The 21156-nt window shown below is 44.1% G+C and overlaps 1 protein-coding gene across 1 annotated transcript in view; it reads right to left on the bottom strand.

The window, feature by feature from the left end:
• Mki67 (marker of proliferation Ki-67) overlaps window positions 1–5589 on the bottom strand; it is a 29138-nt gene extending 23549 nt beyond the window's left edge. The window contains exons 1-4 of the mRNA XM_059265067.1: window positions 5298–5589; window positions 3006–3084; window positions 2802–2917; window positions 514–580 (exon numbers count right to left, since the gene is read on the bottom strand). Coding sequence (XP_059121050.1) covers window positions 514–580; window positions 2802–2917; window positions 3006–3084; window positions 5298–5389 — 354 coding nt within the window. The 5' untranslated portion in view covers window positions 5390–5589. The remainder of the gene's footprint in view (window positions 1–513; window positions 581–2801; window positions 2918–3005; window positions 3085–5297) is intronic.
• Between the last annotated feature and the right edge of the window lie 15567 nt (window positions 5590–21156).

Here is a 21156-nt window from a genome sequence, read left to right as displayed (position 1 = left end):
TTATATAACTCAACCATTTTAGCTATGCCAGTCTCTTGGCCCAAGCCACCCCTCTTTGGTAGGACCCCACTTCTCCTCATATGGCCCTGCTCTGGGCCATGTTCACTCTGGACTCTCCCAGATGTCTCTGTCTCTGCCTACCCTCTCAAATCTACAATAAACCTCCTCCTCCACCATACCTAGGAGCAGTCATAGTCTTCCTTTTTTATATCTTTTTTCATTCAATTTCTATGTATTCAGACTATTCTAACCTTATAAGATCACAATACAGTCTAGTAGAGTGTAAGACCAAGTTAGCACTCTGTTTTTGAATACCAAAAAGAAATAGGGTTTTAGTTATTTTTACTATGTTCATGGTCAACTTATTTCCTTATTTTGTTACTTATATATTTCTGCAATAATCAGAAAGCCATTCTTGGCCACCAATTTAAAAGTAACAAATCACTTGTTATAACACATAAATGAGTTCCCATCATGATAAAGAAGCAGTCAAACCCGAGTATTTCCCCTCACCTGTCCAGGTGATTTCCCTGAAAATCCCGTTGAGCTGCTTCCATCCTCATGATTTCCATTTTCATACCTACAGTACACAGAGAATCAGGTGTAGGATTTGAACCTCTAGGTTCATAGGTTATAGATAAAAACCCTGGAACAAACTTTAGGCTTTGTTCATAATACTACCTTACACAAAGAAATTGGTATAGTTAGGAAAAAGTTTTTATACTAAAAACTTAAACGGAAATCTAACTACAAAGCTACGTTCTAGAATTATGATCCCTAGTTTTTCAGTCTCTCTGGAGGAAAGGCACATCTTAGGAAGATGGCACTAGAATCATGACAGATCATGACAGATCTTGGTGATCAATTCACAGCTGAAATCCTTTACTGTGTATAATGAAACTTTGGTACCTCAGTGAAGTAGCTTAATTTGAATTTAGATGCTGTCTATGTAAGATCTAAGACAGCTAGCATCTGGAACCTTCCTCCAAGCTATCACAGTGTTGAACCAAGCCTCTTTTAAAGAGTCTAATCAATAAAAATGTCCCTTCAAATTGTTCATAGAGACAAAGGATATTTTATAAGTACTTAAGGGTAAATCCATTAAGATATTGGATCTAAGAAAATAGTTTATTTAGCCAGGCAGTGGTGGCACATGCCCTTGGTCCCAGGACTTGGGGAGGCAGAGGCAGGCAGATCTCTGTGATTTCAAGGTCAGCCTGGGCTACAGAGCGAGTTCCAGGAAAGGTGCAAAGCTACACAGAGAAACCCTGTCTCAACCCCGCCCCCCCAAAAAAAAGGGGAAATAGTCTATTCAAAGACAAGTCATTCAACAGCAGGTTCCCAGAGACAACAAAAGCCATAAGAATTACAAAGAGTTGAAATTAAGGGGGTAGAAAAGTTGTGCTACGTGAGCACTAATCAAAAGGAATTGAGTGTATTTATATTTATCACCCAAAGAATCACTAAAGCAAAAGATATGACTAAAAATAGGAGATATTTAAAATGACGAAGAATTCTGTGTATAATTTAGAATTATGCCCAGGAGGAGTCCACAACCATATGCCCGGTGTAACATCAAAAAATATAAAACAGAAAGTGTTAAAGAAATTAATTAAAGAAAAATAAACAAGTCCTCAGTGGGTGATTTTAATATATCTCAAACTATTAAGCAGGGAAATATTAAAATGATTACTAATAATAGAGAATTTAACAAATCTACAGTTAGACCGGTGCATTCAGTAGATGCAGAATACCATTTTCAAATACAGGAAATGGGGGGACATTTGATCACAAAGAAAGCCTTGACAAATTTCAAGTGGAAATCATTCAAATGCCCATCAAGAACAAATAAACTATGAATGCTCTTACATATTACTGTGTATATTGTGAATGTTAATGAAATACCTATATTGTGAGAAGAAATAAGTCAAAGGCACCCAACATGCTATAAATCACACACACAAGAGCATCAGTCAGGCACAAACACAGAGTTTTATGCTAACTATAGTGTTCAGAGGCCCACCAACAGGTAACAAGACCTCAAAGATACTCCTCTCTTACAGCCACCATGGTGGCTTAGTAAGAGAAAGAAGTAGTGATTAAAGACAGCACAAAAGAAACTTGTAGAAACTTCCCTTGTGACTTGGTGGTAGTGTATTAGTCTGCTAGGATTGCCATAATTACAACATAGAGTGCCTTAAGTGACAGAAATGTGCTGCTCACGGTTCTGCCTGGATGTCCAAGTCCGAGGTGTCTGCAGGAATGGCTTCCTCTGGGCCTCCTTGACCAGCAGCCCTCTTTCTGCCTCTTCACCTCTGTGCTTCCCCTCTGTGCACTTGCTCCCCTGGGATCTCTGTGTGCTAATCTTTTCTTATTATAAAGACACCAGTCATGGGTTAGGACCTAGCCCAATTGCCTCAGTTTAACATAACTGTTCTGTAAAGGCCGGAGAGCCGGGAATTTGAAGATGTGCCATCAACACTGGGAAAGCAAAGACAAGAGGGCCCTTGAACTTGGCTGTCTAGCCAGTCTGGCCTACTTGGTGAATCACAGGCCAGTTAAAAAAAAAAGGGTGACCCATATCCTGAGGACCACACCTGAGGTTGTTCTTTATTCTCCATAGGCACAGGTGCAAGCATCTGTACACACACACACACACACACACACACACACACACACACACACACAGAGGCACACACTCACCCCTTCCAATACCCATCAACACCAAAGGATCACAGTTGAACGGTGGTACTAGTTCATGGTTAAAGAGAGCACAGTATTTAGAATTAGTCTTGGCCTACCTAAAAGATCGGTCAATGATTGTTATTATATCTCCATGTTTCAGCTGCACAGGCTCATCTATAGTAGCCCCATTCACTTGCGCTGGATTCGTGGAACTGAAATTATACAATATTGCCTGCGAGTGGGGAGGAGAGGAAAATACTAAGGATTTGCTTAAAATCAAATTCAAAAGCTTTAAAAGTTGATTTCCAAAACCCACTTACCTCTTGCCCATTGACTTCAATTTTGCAATGTTTTTTGGACACTACAGGCAGTTGGATACGAATGTCACATTCAATACTCCTTAATAATAATAAAAAAAATGGTAAGGGTTTTTATGGGGGTGTGCAACTTAAAAAAAAACACCTCAAATTTAAACAAACAGAATTTGAGTAATACACTTAGACTCTAAGTGTAATGACACAATAACACAGTACTGCCTAAGAAGCCATAAATTATTAAAACTTCTAGCACTTCAGAATAATTATATTAAAAAGCACTAGAACACATAATCAATTACCTTTCATATAAATAGCTATACTATAGACAGACAGTGTTGGCACACACCTTTAATCTCTAGGGAGATTAAAGCACTAGGGAGACAGAAGCAGGAGGATCTCTGTGAGTTCAAGGCCAGCCTAGTCTACAGAGCTAGTTCCAGGACAGCCAGAGCTACACATAGGAACCCTATCTCAAACAACCAAAAGCAAAAAACAAAAAAAAAAACAAAACAAAACAACACAAATAATGGAGTACTTTATTACCAGTTTAGGAGAACTTTATAATTAATGTGTTTACAACAATGTAAGTATTTAAGGACACAGAAAGGTACTAGCATAAAATGTGCTGTAGGTAACCAGTGCCTCAGTTTCTTCACACACAGGTCTATACCGACACCCACGAAGCTATTCAATTAGAGTTGTATGTGTCCCTTGCATATGTGGCACACAGTGTATCCATGTGAGTTTTTCACTATTGTTTCTAAACCACAGCATGTTGACAGATTCAAATATCCTCACATTACACCAGGCAATGAAAAACAGTATCTAGTTTAGAACTGTCTTTCTAGAAAGCAAGCATTGTGGTAGCACAGCACAGCAAGGACAGTTCCGAACCCATCCACAAACTAGGAGTTTCCCCGATAGCATCCATTCTGAACTTTAAAGGCCTGAAATACATACTGTCTGTTTTCCTGTGAACCTCTATAGCAGTGGTTCTCAACCTTCCTAATCTTGTGACACTTTAATACAGTTCCTCATGTTGTGGTGACCCCCCCAACCATAAAACTATTTTCGTTGCTACTTCATAACTAATTTTGCTACTGGTATGAATCGTAATGTAAATATCCGTGTTTTCTGATGTCTTTTGGGTGGGGGTCGCAACCCACAGGTTGAAAATTGCTGCTCAGCTGTTTAAGCATATCACTTCCTAAAAATACCACACAACCAAACACGAATTGTTTTCAACTTTTTTGAAACTTGCAAAAAGTATATTTAATTAATATTGCAGAATAATGGAAGTGAATGACATTTGTGACAAGAATATTTTTTCTTTTGAACAACAACAACAAAAAGCTACGGAAAGTGACAGCATCCTTACTCTCAAGAAAATGTAGGCTTTGGGTATCACACCAGATAGAGACTCTATCTTAGAACCCCGTTTTACTGGGCAGAAAAGACCACTACCGTCCATACTTCTTAACCTAAATGCCACAGACATTCTGGACCAGAGAATTCTGCAACGCCCTGTTCACTGTCAAACACACCACGTCTCTCTGCTCACTCAGTGATACTTGCTACAGACACCTCTCCCAGGGTGACATGATGTCACCAGACTTTCCCAAATGTCCCCCTGAGAACTACCATCCTCGACTGACCCCAAAATCCACATCTCCCTCTTCCTGCTGGACGCTCACCCTAGGTCACACACTGACTGAGATCTTAAGTATCATCAGGCACCATATGGGACGCTGGGGGATGTAATCATTAACAAGGCAGCCCTTGCCTTCGAGCTTAGTCTATTGGGAAACAGACAAACAGAAAATCTAAAAACCAGTCACCAATCTGCACGGTGTTAGGAAAGACGAGCTTTCTTTAAAAGCACCTTCTCGGGTAACATTTTAAAATCGGCAGAAAGGGCCATAAGGGTCTAACTGGGCAAAAGCGGCAACGCCAAGCTACCGCCTAGAAGGCCTCTGGGAGGAGGGTTATTATCCGACCCACGGAGGAAGAGAACTGGGGAATTCTCCTAGGGCACCCCGACAGGGCTCTCCTATCTTCATGTTTCCAGAACATCTGGAGCCACAGCCGGCTGCCTCAGAGCGACAGTGCAGGAGCGGCGTGACACCGAAGTCAGCTTGGCGCCTACCAAGTGTAAAATCCCGGTTCCATCTGGGAAGCTCCCAGCACCGGAGCATGACTTCCGAACGTCTTACAGGGACAGCCCCGCCAAGCGCAAAGGGCGGCAGGGCCACGGCCCGGGGTCACCCCGGTCCCTCCGCGCGCGCGCGCGCTCACCTTCCGAACAGGCAGGAGCTGAGGCTCAGCGGGAAGTGCGCGCCGTCGTCGCCGCTCCGCTTGATGGTGACCAGACGAGCCGAGGACGCCATGGTCCGCCCGGCCGTCAGTGACTGCGGCCGAGGGCAGAGTGGCCTCCCGGTGAAGCTCGCCGTGCCCCCTCGCCAGTCAGCGCTGGTCAGCCTTGGCCGCGGCTCACCGGGTCCAGCCCGCGTCAGAGCCGTCGGCTCCTCGGCCGCGGCGATCTGACCACGGCCACCCGCGTCCTTTGCTCCGCCCCGACCCGCACACCCGCCGCCCAGGTCCCAGACGACCGCCGCCCGCCGCCCGCCACCCGCCGCCCGCCGCCCGCGTCGCAGAGTGCCTCCCAAGGCAGTTCCGCGCCAAGCCTGCCCTCCGCGCCCGCCCGATTCAAACGAAAACGGCGGTTCAAATTCTGGCGCTAAGTGCTGCGATTGGACCACACGGCGCAGCGAGAGACCAATGGGAAGGGTGACACAGGAGGGGGCGGAGCCGGAGGTGGAGGCCAGGCGGCGGAAGGGCGGGTGGGGCGGAGCCGGGTAGGAAGGCGGAACCAAGATGCGAGGTTCGCCAGTGAGGCCAGAGTCCCGCCTTAGATGCGGTCAGGAAGGCGGACGGGGCGGGGCTGGTGGGCGGGGACCCGCCTCCGGTGGGCGGGACAGAGCGGCTCAGCTTTTCTGCGCCGGGGAACACAAGCAAGGAGACCTTTAAAAAACCACTTTTATAGTGTATAGGCTCCCTCTCCAGAAATTAAACACGGGCAACACCGTGTCTTGTTTAGAGCTAAGAGCTTTACATTTTTAAATTAGAACTCTTCCTCTGCAGTTTCTGCATCACCTCAAATATAAGCAGAGGTTGTTTCTCCTGCCTTATCAGCATCAACCATTCTATTGCTTCAAACACGGGGGAGATGATTACATTCATCTTACAGTCTCACTTTCTGCTTAGTGAACGCTGAGGCGGTGACACTGTATTTAGGAAACCATCATTTACTTAGCGTTACTACTGCAGCACAGTTAACTTTGCCATGCTTTGCTGTTAGGGAAAAAACATGACAATTAAAATAACCTGTGCAAGACTACACCCGTAAGTCCTAAAATAGGGATCCTGGGGTTTCCTGACGCCAGGTGCCAGTAGGTGAATGTAGAATAACCATGCCTTGGGTGTGCCCTGTTTTCATGTTCCCTCCTCCTGTTTCTGGATCTGGACCAGTGTTCTGTTATTGTGAAAATTCCACACCCGGGGAGATATAAACAATGTCTGCCCTCTTCTCATAAAGTCCCAAGAACAAGCCTGAAGTATGATTCCACCAAAGTTCACCGTGGGGAACCAGTGAGTGACCTCTCTGACCCAGACTGATTAGTTATGCATACCTCTTGGCCTCTAAACCTAAGCCTCTGGTCAGGTTTATATTTATATAATATATTTAGGGCATCACTGGGCCTCTTGTTCCTCTTTGACAGTGGAGCCGCACTGAATAAATCTCCTTGTTCTGCTCTTCACTGTTACCTGCCTCTTTAATTAGCCTATTGAGAATGGGTGGCTGAGCCTTCCTTATTAGGGCTGTGAGGGTCCAAGCTCTTAGGCATTACTTTCTCATCCCCAAATCTAAGAAATGCACCTACTAGTGGCATCTCACAATTTCATTTACCAAAGGCAATTCATTAAGACAAAAAACAAAATAAAAAATCCCAGCTCATATACATGCATACATATATATATAATTGTTACATTATTGTGAATTATGTGTATGAATGTGTATGTGTGTGAGTGAGAGAAAGAGACTATATAGCACGAATTCTAATTGATTTTAATAATAAAAACCTGGAGTCAGATATAGAGGTAAATGCTGAAAGATCAGATGGACAAAAGAGCAAGCCACAGCCACTGCCTCTTACCTCGACACTCCTCAGCCTGAAAGAGCTGAGCTCCTGTTTCCTTTTGCCTTATATTCCTCTCTCCACCCAGCCACATTACTTCCTGTTTCCTTCTCCCTAGTGCTGGGATTAAAGGCATGTGCCTTCCAAGTACTGGGAGCAAAGGCATGAGATCCTAAGTGCTGGGATAAAAGGAGTGTGCCACCACTGCCTGGCCCCTATGGTTAACTAGTGGCTGGCTTTACCCTTTAATATTCAGGCAAGCTTTATTTGTTAGAGCATACACAAAATATCACCATATTTTTCCCTTTTTGTCTAAAATATAAAAAGGTTATAACTAATATAAAAAACTAATAAGTACAATAACTATATACAATATATAGGCAATAATTACATCAATAATGTCTAGTCCATTAACAATTGACAAATTCAGAGAAAATACTCCATTATTTATCCTATTTTGATGAGTCCAAAGTGTTGTACCTAATTTACTTTCTGCCCTAACTTATATTACCAACCGAAAACTATCTTTCTATGTCTCTCAACTTTATATACTTTACACCTCTTTAGTTAGTTTCTTTTCCAAGTCTGGTAACAAGGAAAACTATAACTATAACTATCTAGTCTTCAACTCCATCAGAGACGAGAAGAAAATAACCTGACGAGAAGAAATTACCTGAGTAAGCAGGAAATGCAAGCAAGCAACTTCCAAAAAAAATGTGAGAAATGACAGAGACAGCTGTCTACCTGGACAGTCACCAAGTTTCCTTTGCATTGTTGGGTCATCCATCTTTTGGCCTATAGGCCTAGACTATCTGACAGACTTATCTGTGAAGCAGGATTTTTGGAAGAGCTGTCCTACCTACCTTGTTTTGGCAAAATTTGGCAGTCCTTTATTTTGTGTTCTAATTGTCCATTTTGGACAGCATACTGTCAGCAGTTGAGGCAAGGGCACTTTCTTGTCCTGTGGGTAACTTTTGCCACAAAGAAAGTAAACTTCATATGGAGTTTCTTTGATGCCCATCATCTTCTCTGAAGTAGATTGGTGTTGCCAGGAGCAGACATCTCTCATTGTCATAAAAAAAAAAGAACTTATGTTATTAAGCATCTTAAATGCCTTATTCTGTAGATCTCTGATGTGTTTGAAGACAACCTGTCTATCTAAAGTATGTCTGTTTGACCTTGAAAACATACCTAATATGACTACAAGTTTGATTGTAATGACTAACTAGTAACTTGCATTTCTTTATATCCTAATTAGTTTGTAATAATAACTTTCAAGTACTAGAAATTTGTATTACATTGTCAAATGAGATGTATAGGTACAATACCTTGAACAAGATTAGAAATGTATATACAGTATGTTCTAACAAAAATAATCTCAAATTTGTATCAGTACACAAAGATCCATATCAATGTAAAATATTTAAAACTAGTAGCTGCTTTTTAAAAGTAGATTCAATAATCTACCTTTTTATCCTATTTCTATATCCTCCTTTTTCTTTTCAGAGTAGATTCAATAATCTACCCTTTATCCTATCATTTCTCTATTCCCTTTTACTCTGTTTTCAAAACAAGAACCCTGAATCTAAACTCCTTTGTTCAGCTTTTTTCCTGACCATTACCAATAACAATTTGTAACCAACCACCCTAAATTATGACAAATATCCATAACCCATTGAAAGGCCAAAAACAACCCACCCACCTCTTGGAAATGTGAGCATCATGTTCTTAAATTTACTTCCTGACATTTGGGGGGTGATGGCATCTTTAGGGGATCTTGAAAAGAAAAATTTGGGTTAATTGTCAAGTCCTGGGAGAGGTAGCTGTATCATTCGTTGTCCAGCCTCTGCATAATGGGAAAGTGCAGGGCTTGTCTCAAGTCCTGGCTAGAGTAGTCTGTGAGGCTGGATCATCTCATGGGGATATAAGTTCAGGTGCCTGTGGAGGTCAGAAGAGAGTATTGGATCATGTGGAGCTAGAGTTGCAGACAGTTATGAGCCTTCAGTAGCTACTGGGACCTGAACTCAGGTTCTCTGAAAGATCAGTGAGACCTCTTAACCATTGTGCCATCTCTCCAACTCTCAGATCATGTATTTTTTAATTGCTTCTTAAACCATACTTAAATTTCAAGCTTTATGCTTTGATGTAAATTATAGCCTTGGGGAAGTAGCTTTAAAAGCCACAGTGTCCTAGTTACTTTTCTATTGTTATGACAAAACACTATGATCAAGGCAACTTATTAAAACAAAAACAAACATTTAACTTGGGGCTTACCATTCCAGAGGATTAGAGTCCAGGATTACCATGGTGGGAAGCATGGTAGAAGGCAGACACACAGGCATGACCCTGAAGAAGTAGCTGAGAGCTTGCACCTGATCCACAAGTACAAGGCAGAGAAAGAGAGAGAGCTATCTCAGGATGATGTGGACAATTTAAACCTCAAAGCCCCCCCACCCCCAGTGACACACCTCCTCCAACAAGGCCATACCTCCTAATCCTTCCCAAACAGTTCCACCAACTGGGGACTGAGCATTCAAATATGAGTCTATGGGGTGGGAGAGGCATGTCAATCATTCAAACCTCCAACCACAGGACCATATAAAAAGCCATTGTAAAGATACCTAAGCATTGTAAAGACACCACATTCTCTCTTCCTCATTCTTTACTTTAAAGCATATGCTCTCCCTAATCTTCAGCTCTAGCTTTTCAACAACATAATCAAGGAAGGAGGGTACTGGGGGCACAGAGAACTACTGGGGCTGCTGACTGTAGTGCTGGGCTGTCTTCTCAACACTACTGACACCTGAACCAATCAAGCGGCCATGTGAAGCCCCACCTCATCCCCATCTCCCCATCACTGTCACTGGGCCTCCTTCAGCTTTCCCTTCCCAACGGAGACAAAGATTTTACTGTGAAAGTAAGACAGAGGGAGCAAGTTGAGGTATCAGCTTGCTGGGCCACAGGAGGACTGGGGTCCATCTATAGCAAGCCCAGGGCCTTCAGAGAGGCTGACTGGCTTCAGTGCCCTGTCATCGTGTCCCTCCCTCCCCCGCCCTGGCTGACCCATTGCTTTCTTCCTGGCCCAAACTCCTACTGCTCCAGGATCCAGGCCCTCTAGCAGGGATCCAGCCTCGACTCCAGTCATCCTTTTCACAGTACTCCACAGGTCTTTACCAGGTTTACGGGGTTCCTCTCACTAATGCCATACCTCCATCTCTACCCTGGCCCCTTTGCAGGTAGCTTTTGGGAAGCGGAGGCTGGGTGTGAAATTAGGGCAACTTTCCCAAAGCACAGATGGGACCACATCCCTTGCTTCTCTCAAATTCATTTCTCCATTCACGTCTCAGCACTGAAGAGGACAAGATGCAATCCCTAATGACTTCTGCGGCTCAGCTTGGATTCCTCCAAGACTGAGCCAGGTCACCTGACCTTCTACCCTCCAGACCTCCTTCCTTCAGAGCTCCTGATTGCTATCAGAAGACTCAGACTCAGAGTCCTGCCAGGCTTTAAGGCCAGACACACACACACACACACACACACACACACACACACACACACACACACACGATCCTGGAGCTTCCTGTTCCCTTGTCATCTGGTCCCCTCAGTCCATTTCCAGTGCTCAGCCCCTACCTTCTTCCTGCTGACAGGTGCCAGGCTCTCTGCAGCTCAGAGCTGACACACTCTGCTCCTCTTTCTTCCCTAGGGAGAAAAGCAGCTGAGCTCTCACACTTGATGGCCCACCTCTGGACCAAGCAATCAGAGAACTCTCCAGAAGGGAGTTTGGGTTAGGGTTACGGTTCAATGTCATCTTCAGGCCTACATACCCATGTGCATATACATGGAGCATGAGTGTGCCCCAATATTGCTTGAAATCTACGAAGTCCGTATAACAAGCAAAGGAATTTATTAGAAGATAAAACTCACTACAGCCTGAAAAACTGAGCTATGGTCCACGCTGATCTTCCTGGTCCAAGATCTTCCTGGTCCATCTCTGCATCCAAACCATGAGGGAGTGAAGAGAGGGCCACATATGTGCATCCCAGGTCTTAAGGGTCCCAAGAGGCCACACTCCAGGGACATGTACTTCAAGGTCATAGGCCAGGTGTAACAGTTACCTGCTGCCTCTCTAGGGGCAGTACTTCAAGGTCATAAATCAGAGCAGCTATCCACTACACCCCAATACATGCAAACATGCATACACACTCTTCATATATGCAATAAATAAAACCAAATCTATATAAAGAAATAAAAGTGTTTATTTTTCATCTAGTATCATAAACATCTTATTATAGGTAAATGTTATGATAATTCTGTTTCCTCCTATTTGAATACTGGTGGGGTTTTCCTAATATTTTATTATTCTAATAAGTGCTTTGACGAATATGTTGAGACACAACCTTATTTTGATATGCAGATCTTAGAGCTTCCAAAATCTCGTCTTTCATCAAGAAACACGTACTTCAATCACCAAACTGATGTCTTCCCAGGAGGCTGTCACAGTCTGTCCACCAAGTTCAATGCCTGAGAATATCTGCTTTATACCCGATCTTTTCTTCATTAGCATTTAAAATTCCCTGCTAATTAGTTTAGCCAAAAAGGAGTGTCATTTCGATTTGAATTGTTCAAATTAAGATTAAGTTTGAAAACTTCCCCTTACATGTTTAAATGTTTCATCTTTCGGATTTTGTGTTATTGCCTAGTGATCTCTTTGCCATGTGTTTAAGAACTACATCTCTGTTCTGTAGAGTTCCTAGAGATTTACAAGTCAGTAAGTCTGAAGATTAGTGAAAGCCACTTTGTTGGCTGCCTCGGGAAGATGGTGTACGGTTTGGAAACTTGCCAGCTCTTTAAACAAATTCCAAGTGGTGGACTAAAAGAAACCCTGCCCCACTTAAGCTGCTTCTTCTTTGGTATTGGTTTCCAACAACAAGGAAAGTCACTAGTAGAGAGCAGTACATGCACTACCCCTCCACAGGGGTGTGTAAGGACATCTCATGCACTACCCCTCCACAGGGGTGTGTAAGGAGCAGCCTATGTACTGCCCCTCCACAGGGGTGTGTAAGGAGCAGCCCATGCACTGCCCCTCCACAGGGCTGTGTAAGGAGGTACATCACAGCCACTCCTCTGGAAAGGAGACATCAGACTTTTTAAAGAATCAGATTCTGACAAAATAAAGAGAAAGCTCCATGAGGGTGAGTTTGGATATTTGCGTTCCTGAAAACAGATCTTCAGCAGTCGTGATCAATACTCTAACAAATAGCTCAGACACTTTTCTAGATTATGGTCTCTTTTACTTTGACAACAACTTTGGATATGATCCAGACTGGTTTTCTGTCATCATAAAAAGGATGTGGGATCCCAGGTTTATTGTCGACATTGGTAAAAATCTTTCATTATCATCCTAACCAATGTCTTATCCTTGAAATAAAGGAAATGTCTTGTTAGGAAATGGTAATTTTCCTTGAATTGATGTAATTTTGCTGGTGTTTGTGCATGCGTGTGTGTGCACACATGTGTGTGTGTGTGTGTGTGTGTGTGTGTGTGTGTGTGTTATATTCATGTGTGGGGCATGCAGACTTGACTTGCAAACCACACAAATGCTTACAAAATATATAAATAAGATATTAAATGAATGCGCTAAAAATAAAACAAATTACATTAAAATAAAGATTATTTCTATTTAGCATATATTATTTATACTAAATAAAGAAAGAAAAGAAAGTCCTGAAAGTAGGAATTAAAAGAAAATAGTGTAAAATGCAGCAGCTTGACCTGAAAGTAATTCAAAGTGTAATATTGAATGGCACATCCATTAGTAAACTGGTATTTCCTGAGGCTACAATACCCTGAAAAAATTAGGCAGTTTTCAATAATTCTATTGGCAGCAATATAGCTATCATTATTGTGAACCTCTACGTTATCATAGGGGACATAGGATGATGTGAATGTCATGGGACCAGAGCCTCTTTCTTCAGCCTTAAGAAAAGGGATATCAGCATAAAATTTAAGGAAGTGATGTGTTCTGTGAGCCCAGTAGAAAAACAGAAAAGGTCCCCACCCTGGGCTGCTTCGGAAATAGACTGGAGAGCATGAAATGTTTGCTGTTTCCTGGGTTCTGCATGGGTTTTTGATTTGAATTGTTCAAATTAAGATTAAGTTTGAAAACTTCCCCTTACATGTTTAAATGTTTCATCTTTCGGATTTTGTGTTATTGCCTAGTGATCTCTTTGCCATGTGTTTAAGAACTACATCTCTGTTCTGTAGAGTTCCTAGAGATTTACAAGTCAGTAAGTCCGAAGATTAGTGAAAGCCACTTTGTTGGCTGCCTCGGGAAGATGCATGTACAGTTTGGAAATTTGCCAGCTCTTTAAACAAATTCCAAGTGGTGGACCAAAAGAACCCCTGCCCCACTTAAGTTGCTTCTTCTTTGGTATTGGTTTCCAACAACAAGGAAAGCCCCAGGCAGGTCTGCATAGCCTGGAAAGGGGGTGGGGGATGGGCGGGCATGGCGCCTGTAACAGCTGCTGGTGCAGGGTGTGGCTTGAAGCTCCTGCTGGCTCCAGAGGGCCAAGCAGCAAACTTTCTAATCAGTTGTTCAGATGTGGGGCAGAAGGCAAGAAGGGGCTCTCCAAAGCTATCAGCTACCGAACAGACAACAGCGGCACCAGACTATTATATATGAAGCAAATTTCTAACTGGAGACGTCAATATGAACACGTGGTGTATAGTCTCTTTCAGTATGGTAGTCTCTGATGCCCAAAGTTCTTGTGTTGGGAATTTATTTCCTGGGGGACAGGGTGTTGGGAAGTGGTGACATCTCTAAGAGGTGGGGTCCAGAGTGTAGTCCTTAGGTCACCGGGAGCTGAGGAGGCTCTCTACCATAGCTTTAAAGGCTGCAAGTAGGTCTCCTGCTCTTGGTTCTAACTGGATCTTGTGAGTGTATTCTAACAAATACTCGATGGCTGTCAGACTTGAGGCACTGTCAGACTTGAGCAGGTGCATGCCCCATGCCCTTGGCCTCCAAAGTTGTGAGCAACACTTTTCTTCATGTCTTTTATAGTGAAGGAAAGCTGATGAATATAGCAGATTCCCTGAAGAGACCTTGAATTTACCAAGTGGTTGGGAGTGTCTTCACCCTCTAGCTTATAGCTTGGCACACTGGTTTTCACTAAGAGGACCTAGATCTCCCTAGAAACAGCAGTTCTAGACCTGGGGCAGCAGGTGGGTGGGGTAACTCTAGAATACCTGATTACACCAAAAAGCAAGGGTACTCTCAAAAACTGCCAGGCTCGTGTGTAAGGTTTGGAAGCCAAAATAAAGCCACTTGCTCTATCCACCTGTGGGAAAATTTCATTTCATCTTTGGGAAAAATTTAAATTGCTATATTTGAAGCAATCAAATATATTTGAAGTCTTTGAGTTTACAATGATATCAAAAAAAAAGGAGAAAAGGAGGAAAGGGGTGAGGGGGAGGGAGGTAGAGAGAGAGGAAAGGAGGGGGATGAGGAAGAAGGAGGAGGAGAAAAAGGAGAGGAAGAAGAAGAAGAAGAAGAAGAAGAAGAAGAAGAAGAAGAAGAAGAAGAAGAAGAAGAAAGAAAGAAAGAAAGAAAGAAAGAAAGAAAGAAAGAAAGAAAGAAAGAAAGAAAGAAGAGGAGGAGAAGGTAGAAGAAGGGAAGGAGGAGGAGCAGGAGGAGGAGGAGGAAGAAAAAAGAAATTACAGAGAAGTTCATCATCAGTCCACTCTGGGTCATGCAAGGAAACCAACAGATGTGGTTGCACAGGAGCAATTCAGCCTCTGTGTGGCTTTCCCTGGGACTGTATGTCAGGGTTTCTTCCATGCGACACAAGAATGAGAAAAGTCAGGATAACAAAGAGGAGACTATTTCAGAGAGTTAAAGGGCAGTGGACATCACACAGAGGTGACAGGACAGCTGAACATTGCCAGTGTGGCAGCTCTGAAGGGAGGGGTTTCCTCTACACACGTGTTGCAGCTCTGAAGGGAAAGGTATCCTGGCAGTCAGGAGCCAAGAAATACTACAAAATCACACTGCACAACAAAATCTCACACAAGGGATTTATTGGGAAAGACGCAGGAGGGTGGCTGCTGTTGCTTAGGTGAGAAGCAGCAGGAAACTGAGCAGGAGACCAGCTTATATAGGGTTTCTTAGGGTAGGAGTTTTCCAGGCTGGAGACTTCTAGGGTGGCGATTGCTGGGATATTGAGGTAAGCCCAGGAATTGGTGGGTTTTCAAGCTCAGGGACTGGTGAGTTTTCAAGCTTAGGGACTGGCAAATTTTCAAGCTTAGAGATTGATGGGTTTAGTGTGTTTTCAAACCCAGAAGTGGCTTGAACCTTTTACCCTACAAAAAGGACAGAGAAAACAGCAGGGAGAATGGCACCGGGCTCTGCTGTGCCTCTCTGGCAGAGTGAGAAGAAGCAGAGGCCCCATCCAAAATCACTGTTTTCTCCTTTGGGAGAGGTGCTTGGGACTACCTGGTAAGAATAGGTTTCCACTGTACAGAAGTTTCCTCTGTGATCGAAACATTCCACCCTGTAGGGAAGCTACTTCAATAGACAAGTAAACTCAAAATAGCTTTAGGAAGTCCCTAAAACTGATGAGGTTCACCAGGCTCCTCCCTCCTCAAGAGTAAAAACCAGTAAAGATAACTGAGGAGTCACTCTCTAAGGAGGCAAGCTGCAAAGAAGACTCTCGGGCAAGCTCAGAAGAAGCAGACCAGCCACTGCCTACAAGGAGCTCAGGCCCACTGAGCTACCGTGTACCGCAGGCTGTGCAGTGAGCTCTAGGTTTCCAGCTCTGTGAACTGTCACCCGTGCTGGGGGGGGGGGGAGGCTCTGGTGATGCAGCTGCCTTTGAGTCATTTCTGCTCCTGTAAGTGACCCCTCCCCTATATTCCTGTGAGTAACCCCAATAAAACTCATTGGTTTACCAAGTTGGACTTTGGCAGAATCTGTACTTTGGTCTGTGATGACCTCTGTCCTCCCTTTCTGGGGTGAGCAGAGTGTGTGTGTGTGTGTGTGTGTGCGTGTGTGTGTGTGTGGTGACTCCCCAGGAAACGTCTGTCACATCACAGATGCCAACTAACAAGGTCCCCAAATGAAAAAGGAAGAGTAGTCAAACCCACAGCTGCACAAATCACAGCACAGAAATAAGAAAAAGAAAAGCAAAAGGTGGTCATAGAGCAGTGGTTCTCAACTGTCCTAATGCTACGACACTAATACAGTTCCTCTTGTGGTGACCCCCAACCATACAATTATTTTGATGCTACTCCGTAACTATAATTTTGCTACTGTTATGAATTATAATGTAAATATTTTGGAGATAGAGGTTTGCCAGAGGGGCCGTGGCCCACGGGTTGAGAACTGCTGTTACAGACAATCGTAAGTCAACTTGCAAATCCCCAAACAGTGAATGGGTTAAAATGCTCCATCAGAAACAGCCTGTACCCTCTAAAATGACCAGTAAACTCACAGAGGAGACATACAAACTCATAAACATGAACAAAGTAAGGACATCCATTCAGGAGAGAAAAGGAAGTCAGCAACATGGCAGGATTCAGCAGCAGGGAAGAGAGACTGAGCAGGAGATCTTAAACAGGAGAGAAACTTCGGAAATGAAAAACAGCGTTCAATGTAACAGAATACTTGGTGTTGCCTGTGATCAAGAAACTGGGTCATGCAGTAAAAAGTGTCAGTGAGTGAAGATTGGGGAGAGAAGGAAGCGGGGGAGGGAAGAAGAAGAAAGGCACAGGAGAGGAAAGGAAGGAAGAGACACACACTGGGCACGTGTGTATCACGCAGGGGAACTGTCCATGGAACAGCACAGGAGGGCTTCTGCATGCCTGGAGGAAGAGAGACAGCCACGGACACCAGGGCTCGGGAAAAGACATGATAAGGACGGATGAACAGAGGGAACCAGGGGAGGAGCGTCCTTGTCCCATTCGGCAAGTGAGCAGACCCCCAACACAAGCAGGGGAGGACAGAGTGTTCGGGCAACAGTGAAGGAAATGAAAACTAAGCATGACCACAGCCTCAAGAACCTTGGGATGCCATCAGAAGACAAAAACCTAAGAATCGTGGAGTAGAAAGACCTAATGTAAAAACTAAAGGGATAGAATGTTGGTTTACACAAAATAATTCATCCAATCGATAAATGAGCAGATGGGCCAAATAAATTGTTCTTAAAAGAAGGCATACAAACTGCCAATATATGAAAAAAAGTATTTATCCTTAGCTATATGGAAAATGCAACTTAAAACCACGTGAAATGAGATTCTACTCCACACTTGTTAGAGTGACTGTCCTCCAGAAAACAAGACAAACGCCTGGCAAGGATTTGGGGAAAGAGGAAACGCACACACACACACACACACACACACACACACACACACACACACTGCCGGTGGGAGTGCAAACTAGAGAAGCCGATGTGCAAATCGGTATGAGGTCACCCAAAGCGATCACATGAACCAAACTCGGCTTGTATCTCACTGAGTCTTCACCTGGGACCTGCAGCCCAAAAGAATAGCCACCTCTGCCTCTGGGTGGTGTGGGGACAAGGCCTAAGTACAGCTGGACCTGGGGCCTGTGCCTTATCTCCAGCCCCCTGGAGGCTTAGGCAGCAGGATCCTGAGATGTGGGTCAGCCTGAGCTGCACAGGGAGATCCTTATCTCACAAAGAAAGCAAACCTGAAGTGGATCTGGGATGCCTGGAAGCCTCCTGACTCTCCTGGGATGCTGTTGGAAAAATCTGGAATGCGGATGCTTCTATAGTATTAAAGAAAAAGAGATAAACTGGACTTCACCAAAATTAAAAAAAAAAAAAAACTGTTATCACTCCAATACTATTGTCAAGACAATGAAAAAAATTGGTCTTGGTACTACATACCTGTGAATCCACACTGGAGATCAGAACTCTAGGTCATCCTTGGCTATGTGGGAGTGTGATTCTTTCAACACATTTTGAGGAAGCCAAAGACAGGTGAGGGGACCTGAGCATTCAAAAAGTGGATCAGGATAGAGAATACAGTAGAACAGCGTGCAGCGATAGAGAGAAACAGGTATCAAGCAGTCAGAAAGATTACAGACTGAACCAACCATACGTTGGCAAGGCAAAGCTATGGAGACCCTGGTGCTTGGCCGCAGGGAAGGAAGAACAGACAGAACACAGGGCACTTTACACAATGAGACCTCTCATCTCCAGGACCCGTCGGTGTTGGACACATGCTGCACATTGTCACAGCTCACAAAGACTCCAGTGTAAAACAGTCTGGGATTAAAGGCATGGGCCACCACTGCCCAGCTTCATAGTGCACTTTTTATAAAGCAAGCAGTAACTGGAAAGGATCTTTACATATTGTCATAGCATTATATGCATTCATAGAAAATACAGAGAGAAATATTCCAGGCTCTAGTAAACTAAGTAAAAACAGGTCGGGGGGATATATGATATGTATGAGCACACCCTCGCATCTGTGAAAAACTGAATCTGTATGTGTATGTGGATAAAATTAAAGATACTTTTGAAATTAAAAAAAAAAAAAAGAAGTGAATCAGGAAGACTTAGAGTAGCCGAGGTAGGACTTGTTCTCCCACTGACAAGGACATCTGAAATTGGACCAGTACCCAAGGCCGATCTTTTTAGGCATTCTACAGACATCTTTGAGAGCTGTCAGCTCCACGTGCCCTGCTTACACCCCCCTGCCCACCCGGATACAAGGAAGGGAGAGTCAGAGGAGGGTGCAAGGTCCCTGTGCTAGAAGGTAGAGCCTGGGACAGTAAAGGAGGAGAGTGGTGTTGAGGGTGCAGACAGACAGAGATCCCCATGAGGGGGGCCATGGATTCTTAGCCAAGGCTGGAAGTCCCAAGTCCCCAGAAAGACTTTTCAAGAAGACTACGGAGAAGGGCCACTGAAAGCAGATCTTGTCCGCTGAGATTTCGACATGTAAGGAAAACACATGGTCTAAATAAAGGTGAGATTCAAAGGAGACAGCAGGTTCTGGGGAGGACGTGCGTGCAGCGAGGGAAGGCCTCAGGCCCTGCTGGGGGGAGTCTAGAGGGGACAGCCACGCTGCACAGCTTCTAGGCGGCTTCTCATAAAGTTAAAGAGACATCATTTTTAAGGCAGCAGTTTGTCTACTGGACATTTACCAGCGAGGAATGAAAGTTTATTGCCGCGACAAGACTGGTATTCCAAAGCTTGGGAACAATCCCCATATCCATCAACAGAGGTATTTCCTAACAGGATACATTGATGCCAACTGTGTTACATTCAGATGGTGAAACACGAAAGGAAAATGGGAAAGACTGAAATATTGATAAATATTGGCTGAACCTCAGTAATGAAGGCAGGAACTGAGAAGCCTGCTTGGTTCCACTCACATGCATTTCCAGAATAAATGTGCTGTATGGCAGCTGGCATCAGATCAGTGGTTCCTTCTGGCCGGGTTGATGGCAGGTTGATTGACGGAGAAGGGAATCTTCAACAGTGACAGAGACTGCTTTATATTTTTGGTTGATGTGCTTATCATACAAGAAGGTCTCTGTTTATCAAAAGTATTAGAACTATACAAATCATGTCTGTTCCTTTCACTGTGTGAAAACTTAACCCTAATTCAAACAATATTTGAATCCAGCATATTCAATTCACGGTCCTTATTTGGGTATGATTGGGAAAAAAAAACAAAACACAAAACATCGATTGCTAATGGCGCCTTTGTGTTCGTAAAGCAGTTTGAGAAATTTGGATCCTGATGGAATATCTGATGGTACCCAAAAAATATGTCATTGTAAGGCCCTGTGGTTAGCTCAGCAATGGTATTAGTATTTACGGTTAGCTCAGCAATGGTATTAGTATTTGCGGGGATCTTTATCTCCTGGGGACGCCCACTGTGGTCTTTCTGTTGGCTTATTTTGAAACAGAGTCTCGCTCTGTAGCCCACACTGGCCTCAAACCCAGGTCCTCTTTCATCATCCTCCAGAGTGCTGGTTTTGAAGGCTGGCTCCATCAAGCCAGACTCCTACTGTAGTACTTGTGAAAGCAGAGAGATGTTATCTGGGGCTGACTTCAACATAACAAGAGCGGACATGAATGATGCCTGTTGATGCGTCCTGGGGTTGGAGGTACACTAAGAGATGGGTCTCATTTTGTTACTGTCTACCTTGAGCTTTCTCAGGAGGAAAAAAAAGCCTTTAAAATTAAGTGTGCTATCTCTTAACATCAGAAACTGGGTGTGATAACGCACACCTGTAATGCTGGGGGCTAAGGCAGAAGGACCCCCTAGATTGAAGGCCTGCCTGGGCTATGTAGCCACACCCTGTCTTATGAAACAGAATGCCCCCAGCAAAACCCCAACCCCCACAACCAAACAAAAACTAAACAATGGCAGCTAAGCCTCTCTAGAGAGGGGTCCAATGGCTGGCAGTGAGTAGGCAGGGAGAGCCCCATAGACTCCCTGAGGTATCCGTAATTCTCCAGGGCATGGAATCTCACCTCCTTTCTCATCAGGTAATTCCTGTTCCTGGCTTCCTGAATTCCGCGGTGTTTAAATTTTAACTCAGGACAAGGCCTGGACATGGCTCCTGCATTTCCCTAGTCTCAGGTGCCCCAGGCAGACCAACTCAGCGTCAGGGGACTCCCCAGAGCCTGTAAAAAAAAAAAAAAAAAAAAAAAAAGATTTTGAATTAAACTCTAAAGTGGTGGATTGCTAGCATTTCAAACAAAAGCCCAACTTTCTGGAATGTCCTGGATAAGCCAAAAGTCAGTCTCCCTTTACAAGGGTCCGGCTCCACCCTCTGCAGTTCAGCAGACCTCTGCGGGGGCGAAAGGGCCTAGGAACACAATGGCTGGGACCACAGCGTCACCTGGCGGCCACCTAGGGCCACTGCACCATAGGGTGCAAGGCGGGACCTAGGGTGCAGGAGCTTGGGGATCTGCGCA

The sequence above is a fragment of the Peromyscus eremicus genome, chromosome 1 (genome assembly GCF_949786415.1).
Source record: "Peromyscus eremicus chromosome 1, PerEre_H2_v1, whole genome shotgun sequence".
In the NCBI taxonomy this organism is placed as follows: Eukaryota; Metazoa; Chordata; class Mammalia; order Rodentia; family Cricetidae; genus Peromyscus; species Peromyscus eremicus.
This window is presented reverse-complemented; position numbering and strand designations above follow the sequence as displayed.